At 38.4% G+C, this 12,136-nt stretch overlaps 1 protein-coding gene across 3 annotated transcripts in view; it reads right to left on the bottom strand.

The window, feature by feature from the left end:
* Positions 1–1,549: 1,549 nt before the first annotated feature.
* LOC110463088 (DEP domain-containing protein 5-like) overlaps positions 1,550–12,136 on the bottom strand; it is a 60,436-nt gene continuing 49,849 nt past the window's right edge. For all 3 annotated transcript variants that reach the window (XM_021517430.1, XM_021517432.1, XM_021517433.1), the window contains 9 exons: positions 11,003–11,085; positions 10,468–10,539; positions 9,128–9,260; positions 7,683–7,791; positions 6,784–6,999; positions 5,435–5,598; positions 4,906–5,074; positions 4,599–4,656; positions 1,550–4,110 (listed from right to left, as the gene is read on the bottom strand). In XM_021517430.1, coding sequence (XP_021373105.1) covers positions 3,642–4,110; positions 4,599–4,656; positions 4,906–5,074; positions 5,435–5,598; positions 6,784–6,999; positions 7,683–7,791; positions 9,128–9,260; positions 10,468–10,539; positions 11,003–11,085 — 1,473 coding nt within the window. In that variant the 3' untranslated portion in view covers positions 1,550–3,641. The remainder of the gene's footprint in view (positions 4,111–4,598; positions 4,657–4,905; positions 5,075–5,434; positions 5,599–6,783; positions 7,000–7,682; positions 7,792–9,127; positions 9,261–10,467; positions 10,540–11,002; positions 11,086–12,136) is intronic.

Here is a 12,136-nt window from a genome sequence, read left to right as displayed (position 1 = left end):
AGATTACAAGACCAAAAACTAACGTGTACCAGGGGAATTACTCATGTTCTCAATCTGTATGGGTGTGGCCGGACCCAGAGGCAAAATCCTGGTAGCATACTTGTGTTTGTCTCTTCATGCCCTACAATCGTATTTTTTGGTTCCGGGACCAAGTCCCTGGTGGGGTGGGTTGAGAGACCTTCCTCAACTATAAGTTTCCCCACTCACGACTCGTTGGGTAAACTTGCTAGGAGTTGGTTAACAATTTTGGTGACCAGCTAGTGTGTAACACCCTGCTGGACCTGATTTTATTTGTCAATCTTCTAATTATGGCGTTATGTGACAATGCTTTGAGATGTCATCTTCGATTGTGACGTCCCGCTTCATATTTCACCCATCAAAAACAGATGTTATATATTTTCCAGTGAAAACTGGTGTGGATTCCAGGTGAAATATGGACGTTTTTGGAGAAAAATGTCCCCTAACAGGTGATGACTGGTGTTCATTTTCAAACTGTAAAAGACATTTGTAAACCCAGTATCTTTATACTTTTTTGAAAATTAACTAACTCAAGTTAGATAAACCTAATAAGCAGCCATCACTAGTTGGGGAACCTTTATTTATACAACACCGATTGCCTTGCCCCACGTTTTAAACCACACAAATTGCCTAATTTTGCCGTATATTGGACCCATCTTACGTCCTGCCCATCTGGACCAAAAGATTATTCAAACTTCTTTTATACAAAATATCATCGTCTTACTCAAGTGTGTTTCAGAACAATATGGTAAGGATCTGTGCAGCCCTTCTGGAAAAGTAACCCTTTGAACATTAATTTGCCTAATTTTATCCTATTTGGGTCCCGCCAGTCAAAACTCATTGGGTTTCAGCCTTCATTTATACAATACTAATTTAAATGTTCTACTGACGTTTCATCCTATGATTGGTTAATTAAACCATCAAGCCATTCAGGAGAAGTAGTCTTTTGAAGACTTGCCTCCAATTGTGGCCATACCCTTCTTTTTTCAAAGTTTGATTCTCTGGTCCTAAGGATGTGACATAGCAGATATGGTTGAAATCCACCCAGTTGTTCATGCAATCTGATTGAAATCATCTGTTACATGGCTCCGCCTGAACATCTGAATGTGCCGCGGTCAGGGTCACGTTCAAGTGACCTTTAGGTGAACCAATCAGAGGCGCAGATTAGTTTCCAAAACGAATATGGCGGCGGGAACTGACGTTTCTACGATGCCAAGGAAAACGTACCCATTGGGTAATAATTGCGTAGGCAACACCACCATACAGTCTTTCTTCTCTAATAAAGCTTCGATTTTTATTCTGTTCGGGTTTCAGACGATCTCAAATAACTTCAGAACTTTCGCATCATTCTCATCAATGTCCGACATATTTGTTACATCTTAGAGCGCCCTTTTGAAAGAGGGTCTCTGATTGGTCAAAATTTAATGAGTATTTATAAGTATAAAGGTCACCTGTGATTTTAATCAGATTGTTGTTCATGAGGAGCAAGATTTTCATGTAAAAGGTTGATGAAGGACGGATACTGCTAAACCTTTCTTTAATAAAATTTTAGTTTTATTGCACTTCAGCAGAAATTTACTGCAAGACAAAGGAAAACTCCATCCTGGTTTTATACACATCTCTCTGACAATCTCCAGTCCACACATCTCTTCCATTCCCATCTCATACTATTGCTCAAGGCGTGTGAAAAACAAACGAAACCCCATCATACACATGATCTGATTTCATTCATTTATATCTAACATTCGAACATCTCAAACTTTAACAAAATCTATGGCAAGATTAAAGTTTTGTCCATATATCTCTCACAATCTCAAGGTAATATTTCTCTCACAATCCAACGTAACCATACGTTGTTACAGAAATCTACAGCAAGATAAAGTTTTTTCTATATGTATCTCACGATTTAACATCTAATATCGTTACAGAAATCTACAGCAAGACAAATTTTTTTCTATATATATCTCACAATCCAACATCTCATATCGTTACAGAAATCTACACCAAGATAAAGTTTTATCTATATATCTCTCACAATCCAACATCTCATATTGTTACAGAAATCTACAGCAAAATAAAATTTTATCTATATATCTCTCACAATCCAACATCTCATATTGTTACAGAAATCTACAGCAAGACAAAGTTTATCTATATATATCTCATAACAGAACCTATTGCAGGATAAAGTTTTTGTCCACAAATATCTCTTACAATCCAACATATCATGTTGTAACAGAAATCTACAGCAAGACAAAATTTTATCTATATATCTCTCATAATCCAACATCTCATATTGTTACAGAAATCTACAGCAGGACAAAGTTTTATCTATATATATATCTCATAACAGAACCTATTGCAGGATAAAGATTTTGTCCACAAATATCTCTCACAATCTTATATATCTACTACAACAGAAATCTTCTGTCAGATAATGGATTGTCCACACCTCTCGCCCAGTCACACGTATGCACTGTAAAACAAATATCTGCTCCATCCCAAATTCACCTTTCCATCCTAAATTTACCTAGCCAAAGTTAAATGAACATCTCGTTGAAATCGTTTCAAGATGTAAACAATAAGGACATTTTTTAAAAACAAGACCTTGACCTAAATCCTTAAGTTAGTCCAAGGTGAGACCAATATGCACTGGGCTAACTGTTTCGAAAGATTGGACCATAAAGTTAAGCAATATATACCTTGATCTGCTATGCTCTCGATTCAGTATAGAGTTGGTTCTTCACTGACTTTTTTATATATAGGAAATCTTGACATGATCAGTAAAATTTCAGACATTTGATGTTCCAGAAAACTCACTAACCAGATGATGAAACTAAATTGATTTTGTTTAAGTAATGATGTTATTTTTTTCAATTATTTGAAAAAACTTGTTTGCCAGAGGTTTTAATAGGAACAGTCAAAATGAAAGCTTTGCCAATTCATCTAACTGCATGCATAATTAAAAGTGCAATTGGGACCAAATGTCTTGACAGTCAATCTTACCAAATCAACAGAATGTCCTTAAATAATTAATTAGTTCAATTACATGTTGACAACAACACTGGTGACTAGCCACTGGACACGGCACCTCGAGGATACTGAGGACTATTGACCTCCATCGACAAACGTAACATCACAACACAGTAAAACAACTCGTTTGAGGGAAACATAACAAATATTAAAATTCTGATATCACAGAGGATAATACCTGGACATACATGTATATTACAATGCCCTGCAACACATAAGTAGACAGTATATTAAAACCACAACATAATGCCTCTCATTTCATTTGCCATCTCGCTTACTGCCAACATATTTCAAGACCCCTTTTCTCTGTTTCTTAAGAATTCCTTATAACTTTTCTCTATTTATCATGAAAACCCTTTACAATCCCAAAATTTCTCCCCACAAATGGTGGCAGTATAACATGGTTTCACTGTATAATGACACTGTTGCTTTCTCATCAATCACAAAGAATACTGTAAAAGTAAGGCCGATTTTCCTAAATGACTGAGTATAAATACAGTCAAAATATCTTCGACTGGTGACTCCATCACCTATTTATGACTTAAATGTCTGCTGTTATGGTAGTTAGGAAATGTTGACCTATATCCTCCTCACATGGTGGTCTCTCTGCCAGACAAATTGGGTAACTGAAAAGGATTATACCACTCCAGCCAAAACTCCTGCAGTCGATTTTCCTTGTTTGAGCAAAAATTACGGAAATCAGCTAACATTTTGTCCTGAAAGAACTCATCGCCAGTATTTCCAGACCTCCAACGTTTAGATGACATGAAGTTCCACGACCAGAGATATCCAATCTTACTCTCGGGCTCTTGTTCCTGTTGTTGAAACTGACTCGACTGTGAGCGTTTGATGTAATCTTTTCGGAGCTCTGCGTTGGATTTCTTGTTAAAGCTAGAGCTGTATGGCGAGTCCTTGGCCACGGGGGAGGAGACGTGGCTGTCCTCCATCAGCACGAAGTTTCCGCCTGTACAGTGGACATAGTGGCTGTAGTCTTCGCCCTGACCCATTGGGTATGCATCCTCCGAGATATCACGCACACCAGCAGGCATGAACCCAAACCTGTGTGAAAATACAAACCAAAATGTACTGAAGTTTTGAGCAGGATTTCATTTCACTCATCATTAACATCATAGAGATGCAAAATAAACTGAAATCAACCAAAAGAGAACGTTTTGGAATATTTTTCCTTTCTGGAGTTTAGATACGCATGCCCCGTGATAGGGGAAGGGCACATGTGTACTTCCGGTTAATGCCAAAAATCTGACTCTTGCACACAACAATATGCAAAAACACTGGCATACAGTTTAGACAGCATGTCTAACGAGAGGTACGTATTAGAAGATATCCCTTACATGAAGGATGTGAAATTTTATCCATATTCCTCCAAATTTACCAATCTTTTGCTGCGACAAAGTTGGCATGCTACCGATTTACTTTCATACGAGAATTATACATGCCCCCTAATGCACCATGTGACTGCAAAATCACATGACTTCTGTCCAGGAAACTTGTATCTTGGAAACAATGTAATGTGGCTATATACTGACCGTTTAATGATGGCTATCTGGAAGCTGTGTAATTTCTCCCTCCAGCTCTGACCGTGTCCTGTGAAGAAAAGGTGAAATAGTGTACCTCGAAGTACCAACACCATTATCAGTATAACAAGTTTCAGTTCATAGCCATTAGGCATGTATTTAATTTCTTAACAAGAAACAGATGAAGAGAAATAGGTTTTATTGGATGTGTGAGAAATTATCATTACATCTATCAACTATAATATCCTTTTTAAGAGTTGTAGTTAGGAGTTAATAGTTGTAAAACACTTCCTTTATGATGTGGAACAGTGACACTAACCTTTGGTGATGATGGCTCTCCCATCTGTCAGACAGTCAATGTCCAGGGGTACAAAGATGGGGCCGCGGAGGGAGTCTGAGTCTGGAGCAGACGGCAGAGCAAAGGGGTCAACAGGTACAGGTATCAGATGGAATCCACAGCTGCTCATCTTCCTGGCCCAGCTGTACACCTGTGAAAACAACAGTGACAGGTTTCTAACACAGAAATATAGGCCAGAGAAAACTTTTAACCAGAGGACAGAGAAAGTGTATTTGTCATATAAAACAAAGGTCAGGATTTGTCTGGTGAAGTCCACAGAGATAAGTTTTCACTTAAGTAAGACCAAGAAACTTAAGCTGTAACAAAATCAAAAGTCAGAGTTGTCAGTCAAAGTATTATATTTATATAAATAAGGGTAAATTTATACTGAAACAAGATCACAGGTTAACTATTGCAGAAACAACCTTCAGAGGGATGAAGTACCATAGATGAAAACAATAGTGATTGGTAATCAATGAATAATTCTATGTAGCAGTCATGAGTTACATACCAATTCACCGAGGATACTGCCAGTGGCCACCATCCATTGAAGCTGTAGTTGGAAGGCACAAGTAGGGCTGTAGTAGGAGTGGTAACGGACAGTCGCCCATTCTGGCCGGTCACTCTTGTCCAAAACATCCACATCGATTGTCACATATTTGTGGAGTAGTGTGGCTATAACAATCAATCCTACCTATACTCAGTTAATGAGCGATCAATTTTAATGGAAACGCTCTGAAGGCTCATTAACATAACAGGTCATGTAATTAAGGCCTGAGAAAGTAGAAAGTGAGCAGACAGAAAAAAGTGAGTAAATACTAGAAAGTGAGTAGATACTAGAAAATGATCAGACAGAAGTAAAGCCAGCAGACTGAGGAAACCAAGCAGATACTAGAAAGTGAGCAGACAGAGAAAGTGAGTAGATACTAGAAAGTGAGCGGATACTAGAAAGTAAGCAGACAGAGAAAGTGAGTGGATACTATAGAAAGTGAGTGGATACTAGAAAGTGAGTAGATACCAGAAAGTGAGTGGATACTAGAAAGTGAGCAGACAGAAAAAAGAGCAGATACTAGAAAGTGAGCAGACAGAGGTAATGAGTAGACAGAAGAAAGTGAGCGGATACTAGAAAGTGAGCAGACAGAAAAAGTGAGCGGATACTAGAAAGTGAGCAGATACTAGAAAGTGAGCGGACTCCAGAAAGTGAACAGACAGAAAAAGTGAGCGGATACTAGAACGTGAGCAGACAGAAGAAAGTGAGCGGATACTAGAAAGTGAACAGACAGAAAAAGTGAGCAGATACTAGAAAGTGAGCGGATACTAGAAAGTGAGCAGATACTTGAAAGTGAATGGACACTAGAAACTGAGCGGATACTAGAAAGTGAACAGACAGAAAAAGTGAGTAGATACTAGAAAGTGAGTGGATACTAGAAAGTGAGCAGACAGTAAAAAGTGAGCAGACAAAAGAAAGTGAGCAGATACTTGAAAGTGAGCAGATACTAGAAAATGAGCAGAAAATAGAAAGTGAGCAGACAGAAAAAGTGAGTAGATACTAGAAAGTGAGCAGACAAAGGAAAGTGAGCGGATACTAGAAAGTGAACAGGGTCATTATCATATTTGTAACAATAAGTATTCTTCTACCCAGTGCTACAAAGTTGACCAAAATTAAATCATAGTCAATCAAACATTCATATTGAACAACATTAACATTCATAATTCAATATTTAAGAAGTAAAATAAGTAAAATATGACCTTGAAATCCACCTTGAAGTCAAGCCTGATTAATTGGAGACTTTTTTTATATATAGATAACATGAAAAATCCTTATAATTAATATTTTTGGAGATTTCTCTGTGTACCCACCCAACTGTTGACCCCATTCCGTATTATCTGTGTCCAGGCTCATTTCCATCCTCCAGTCGTCCGTGGCAGGGTTAATAGAGGACAGAGATCGTGACCTTGTGGAGTCGGTTAGGTGTGACGATGTCTGATGCTGGTTCTCCTGTTCATCCACTGCTAACACGTTTACCTCAAAAAAGTTCCTCTGGAACAAAACGTTCACTGGCTGCTGTTCAATATCTGGGGGAAATTTAAAAAAGTTTGTTCACACATTCATTATCACTTGACTAGATGATTTCAGTATTATTCTATCGCTAACATTTGAACCTGTAGAATGTGTATTACTGACCTACGTGTGATAACACCATGTCTCCAGAGCTCAGTTGGTAAATCTTAAGAATGTTATTCTAGTGTAATGGTGTTTATAACTAGAGTTATATGATGAACAGGATCTTAAATGAGTTACACATTTTTTGAAACTTATTTAGGATATTTTTTGCTTTTGAAACTTGCTGAACATTTTTCATTACATGGCAACCATCTCAACAATCAATTTGTGTGACATGAGATCCATATTTCAGCCATATCTAGTGCCAATCCTGAATTTCTGAAAGGAGGGGACTAAAACTGAAGCTTGTAGCATTTTATTTGTTCCCTTTAATCTAGCCGAAAAAGTTGAGGGTCCTTTCTCCCTTAATACCCCGAGACCAACATTTCCTATAGATGGGAAAAGGCCTAGTTCTGCCACTTGGAAACATCTGCAGTGTCAGTTTCCAACGACCCTCATGTCCTTAGATATACTTTATTTTGCCAGTTGTTTAACTACCTTACACTTATACCTGTTAGTTTGTCAGAGTTGACTCCCTTACAGCCAGCTCTATTTCACAAATTTTATCCACATGAATTGTGACCCGTTTACTGACCTTTTGCCTTGTCCTTGACCTGTGGAATACAGTAGAAGTAGAACCCGTACACAAACTTGTGGTTGGGATTCCACGAGGCGTGCACTATCAGCTTATCATCCACAAGTACCTGTCATAGAAAGATCGGTTCAGTGATGATATTAGTGATCAACATAGGATATGTTGACGGATGAAATGAAGAAACGATAAATATGAGGAGTAAGTACTGTGGATATGCCGGGGCAGAGTTGCCAACTAGTCCGAATTATTCTGACGTTTTATCGACTTTTTTCATATCGGTCTGTCGTCGATTAACGTCAGAACTCCGGCCCTCTATAATATGCGGGAAATATGCGACCCGTGCCCGGAGCGCACTTCAAACTGATATTTTAGAAACAAATCGTCACTTTCACACACATGTCGCACATGGATCGAAAGATCTATTCTTTATGCACAAGATGAACATAAATTACATGCCTCAAACAACCAATACAATCACTAAAAACATATTTTTTCAAACTTACTCTGTTTTACTCTAGTTTTTTGATAGCCCCGCCTTCTAACGCCACGTGACTAAAATCTCGCCGGCTTACGTCATAACGTTGGGATATACCTTCGGTAACGCGAGATCTTGTCAAGTCATGTGACATTGCTCATGGCCTAATTTCCATTAAAAACATGGTTGGTATAGAAAACGTTGGAAAATACTTTCCATAATGATCTTTGAAACATGTTATTGATACCACCTAGTACATAAAGAATAGATCTTTCGATCCATGTGCGACATGTGTGTGAAAGTGACGATTTGTTTCTAAAATATCAGTTTGAAGTGCGCTCCTGGCACGGGTCGCATATTTCCCGCATATTATAGAGGGCCGGAGTTCTGACGTTAATCGACGACAGACCGATATGAAAAAAGTTAATAAAACGTCAGAATAATTTGGACTAGTTGCCAACATGCTTATCAACTTGGTGTTAACAGAAACATTCATTGTAAAAAATAGTTTTTAAACAAGAGGCCACCAGGCCTGTATCGTCCACCTGCCAATTAATGCTACAGGGAAACATATTTTAAATCTGTAATCTTCAGAATCAAATTGGGTCAAGGTTAAATACCTTCAAACAAATCCTGATGTTGAACAAACTAACACTTAGTATTCTAGCAAGCTTGATGACAAATTTTACTATTCTAGACATTAAGGACCTTAAAAAGATATTGTTAAAGATTTGAAGATTTTTACCCATTTTACTCTGAAAATCTGCCAAGGTCATTCACCTGAAATCTGCCAAGGTCATTCACCTGAACAAACTTGATAACATAGTTGGATGCAGGGTTTTAAAATTGCTTAAATAAAAGATCTTAGCCAACTTTCAAGGTAACAGGGATCGTTCATTTAAAAAACTTGATAACCCTGTATCCAACCATGCTGTAAGCCAAATATATTATAATGAGTAGTAGGTCCTACCTGCAGCAGGTTGATGGCATGACTCGTTGTCACGACGCCCTGGATGTTCTGTATACACCATGTGACTGCCTCCTCCGCGATGAAACAGTTGTTAGGCAAGCCTGGCTGTTTACTAAGGAAGGGCAGTCCAAATCTGTTGTAAAAAGTGTAACTGTTTAAAGGTATGACAAATATGGTTCAAGTCATTTAATTACTACTGACCTGTGTCTAATAACAACCAGTAGTGATATGTCCCTAGTTGCAATTTATATTGATCTCATCCAAATATTTGTCTCTAATGACATTTCCTTTGTAACGATATTTATTTGTCCTGGTAGCAATTTATTGAATGTCTAGTAACAATACATATTGACCAGGTCCTAGAAACAATCTCTGGTGACCTTCTCCTAATAACAAATTTCTAGTGATTAGTGATCTACGCCTAGTAACCACTGCTAGTGATCTTGTCCTAGTTACAACATCTTGTGGCATGAATTAGTGAGCTATTAACCACTGCTAGTGATCTTGTCCTAGTAACATCATCTTGTGGCCTTGATAAGTGACCTAGTAACCACTGCTAGTGATCTTGTCCTAGTAACACCATCTTGTGGACTGGATTAGTGACCTAGTAACCACTGCTAGTGATCTTGTCCTAGGAACAACATCTTGTGGCCTGGATTAGTGACCTAGTAACCACTGCTAGTGATCTTGTCCTAGTAACACCATCTTGTGGCATGAATTAGTGAGCTATTAACCACTGCTAGTGATCTTGTCTTAGTAACATCATCTTGTGGCCTTGATAAGTGACCTAGTAACCACTGCTAGTGATTTTTTCCTTGTAACACCTTCTTGTGGCCTGGATTAGTGACCTAGTAACCACTGCTAGTGATCTTGTCCTAGTAACACCATCTTGTGGCCTGGATTATTGACCTAGTAACCATTGCTAGTGATCTTGTCCTAGTAACATCATCTTGTGGCCTGGATTAGTGACCTAGTAACCACTGCTAGTGATCTTGTCCTAGTAACACCATCTTGTGGCCTGGATTATTGACCTAGTACCCATTGCTAGTGATCTTGTCCTAGTAACATCATCTTGTGGCCTGGATTAGTGACCTAGTAACCACTGCTAGTAATCTTGTCCTAGTAACACCATCTTGTGGCCTGGATTATTGACCTAGTAACCACTGCTAGTGATCTTGATACATGACTTTTTCCTACAAGCAGCATTAAATGCTGGATTAGTGACCTTGTTGTATTAAGAACATCTAGTGACCTTGTTCTAGTGATAACCTCTGGTGACCTTGTTCTAGTGATAACCTCTGGTGACCTTGTTCTATTGGAAACCTCTGGTGACCACTTACTGTGCGTCTAACATGGCCTCAATCAGTTTGGTTGGTGGAGAACCTGTAGTCAGAGTGTCCACATCTTTGGGTCTGGAATCAAATCAATATTTATACAAATTAATCATTTGACTTGTTTGCTCCCATACTCCCTTCTTTGTTGGAGAAATAAATGAAATGTTTAACTGTGTTTAACAGGCTCAGATCTAAACCGAGGCTGGGACAGGGACACATGTATATCGAGGTGTCCAGATGTGCCTGACCAAATCTAAAATGTTGACTTTCACTAGTTTGCATTATTTCTACATAAAACATGGTCAGTTCACATGTATGTTTCTGGAAAATTCAAAGGTTTAATGCGTGCATGAATTGGTCACAAAACTCCCAAACTGCATTTTTAGCTGTTTACTGTTCCAGTTCAAGTGTGTTTGTTTATTGCAGAATATTTCTGTGCCATCTGAACCATTTCAACTGGGATATTGAATTAATTTGTTTTAGAATCAAAGTAAAATAACATGTTTATATTTTACTACTTTACCATGTATAGTAACAATACCTTGAGGTGGCCTCTCCTCCTTGGACTGGTGCTGTTTTACTGGACTCTGAGGCGGTGCTACTCACAGACGAATCTCCTGACAGCTGGAAGCATTGAAATACAAAAAAATAAACTTATCGATGATAGCCACCAGAAGGCTCAAATTGGCATCCAACCTTTTATAAAACATATACATAAAGACTTAAGTGTTTAGAATGGGTAAAATGTGGTAATAGATATAGAGGCAGAGGTTTATGGAGCCGAGAACTAGATGTATACAAGGTGTCTAGATTTATAACAAGATTCTCAACTCAACACAAAAGGGTGTTATGTATGTTTGTTACTTATGTTTCACACACACATGAAACAAGAATTCCACGGAAGTGGATGTGTCACCTGCGCAGGAAGCTGGGAGATTGTGCTTAGCACTGCATGAAGTTTGAGTTTGATCGTCCCAAGGAAACTCAAGTAATTGCACGAAAACAGATTTTCTATTTATAGTAACAGTGACCTTGACCTTAACATCCGGACTTGAAAAGCAATCTTAGGCAAGCACTTTTGGTAAGGAAGCACTGTATGAAGTTTGAGTTTGATCGGCCCGAGGAAAGTCAAGTTATCGTATGAAAACAAATTTTCTATTTATAGTAACAGGGACCTTGACCTTTGATCTTCGGATCTGAAAAGCAATCCCAGGCAAGCACTTTTGGTAAGGAAGCACTGTATGAAGTTTGAGTTTGATCGGCCAAAGAATACTCAAGTTATTGCACTAAAACAGATTTTCTATTTATAGTAACAGTGACCTTGACCTTTGACCTCCGGACTTGAAAAGCAATCTTAGGCAAGCACTTTTGGTAAGGAAGCACTGTATGAAGTTTGAGTTTGATCGGCCCGAGGAAAGTCAAGTTATCGCATGAAAACAGATTTTCTATTTATAGTAACAGGGACCTTGACCTTTGACCTTCGGATCTGAAAAGCAATCCCAGGCAAGCACTTTTGGTAAGGAAGCACTGCATGAAGTTTGAGTTTGATCGGCCCAAGAATACTCAAGTTATTGCACGAAAACAGATTTTCTATTTATAGTAACAGTGACCTTGACCTTTGACCTCCGGACTTGAAAAGCAATCTTAGGCAAGCACTTTTGGTAAGGAAGCACTG

Source organism: Mizuhopecten yessoensis, unplaced genomic scaffold (genome assembly GCF_002113885.1).
Source record: "Mizuhopecten yessoensis strain PY_sf001 unplaced genomic scaffold, ASM211388v2 scaffold10867, whole genome shotgun sequence".
Lineage (NCBI taxonomy): Eukaryota > Metazoa > Mollusca > Bivalvia > Pectinida > Pectinidae > Mizuhopecten > Mizuhopecten yessoensis.
The sequence above is the reverse complement of the archived record's forward strand: the minus strand, read 5'-3'. Positions and strand labels throughout refer to the sequence as shown.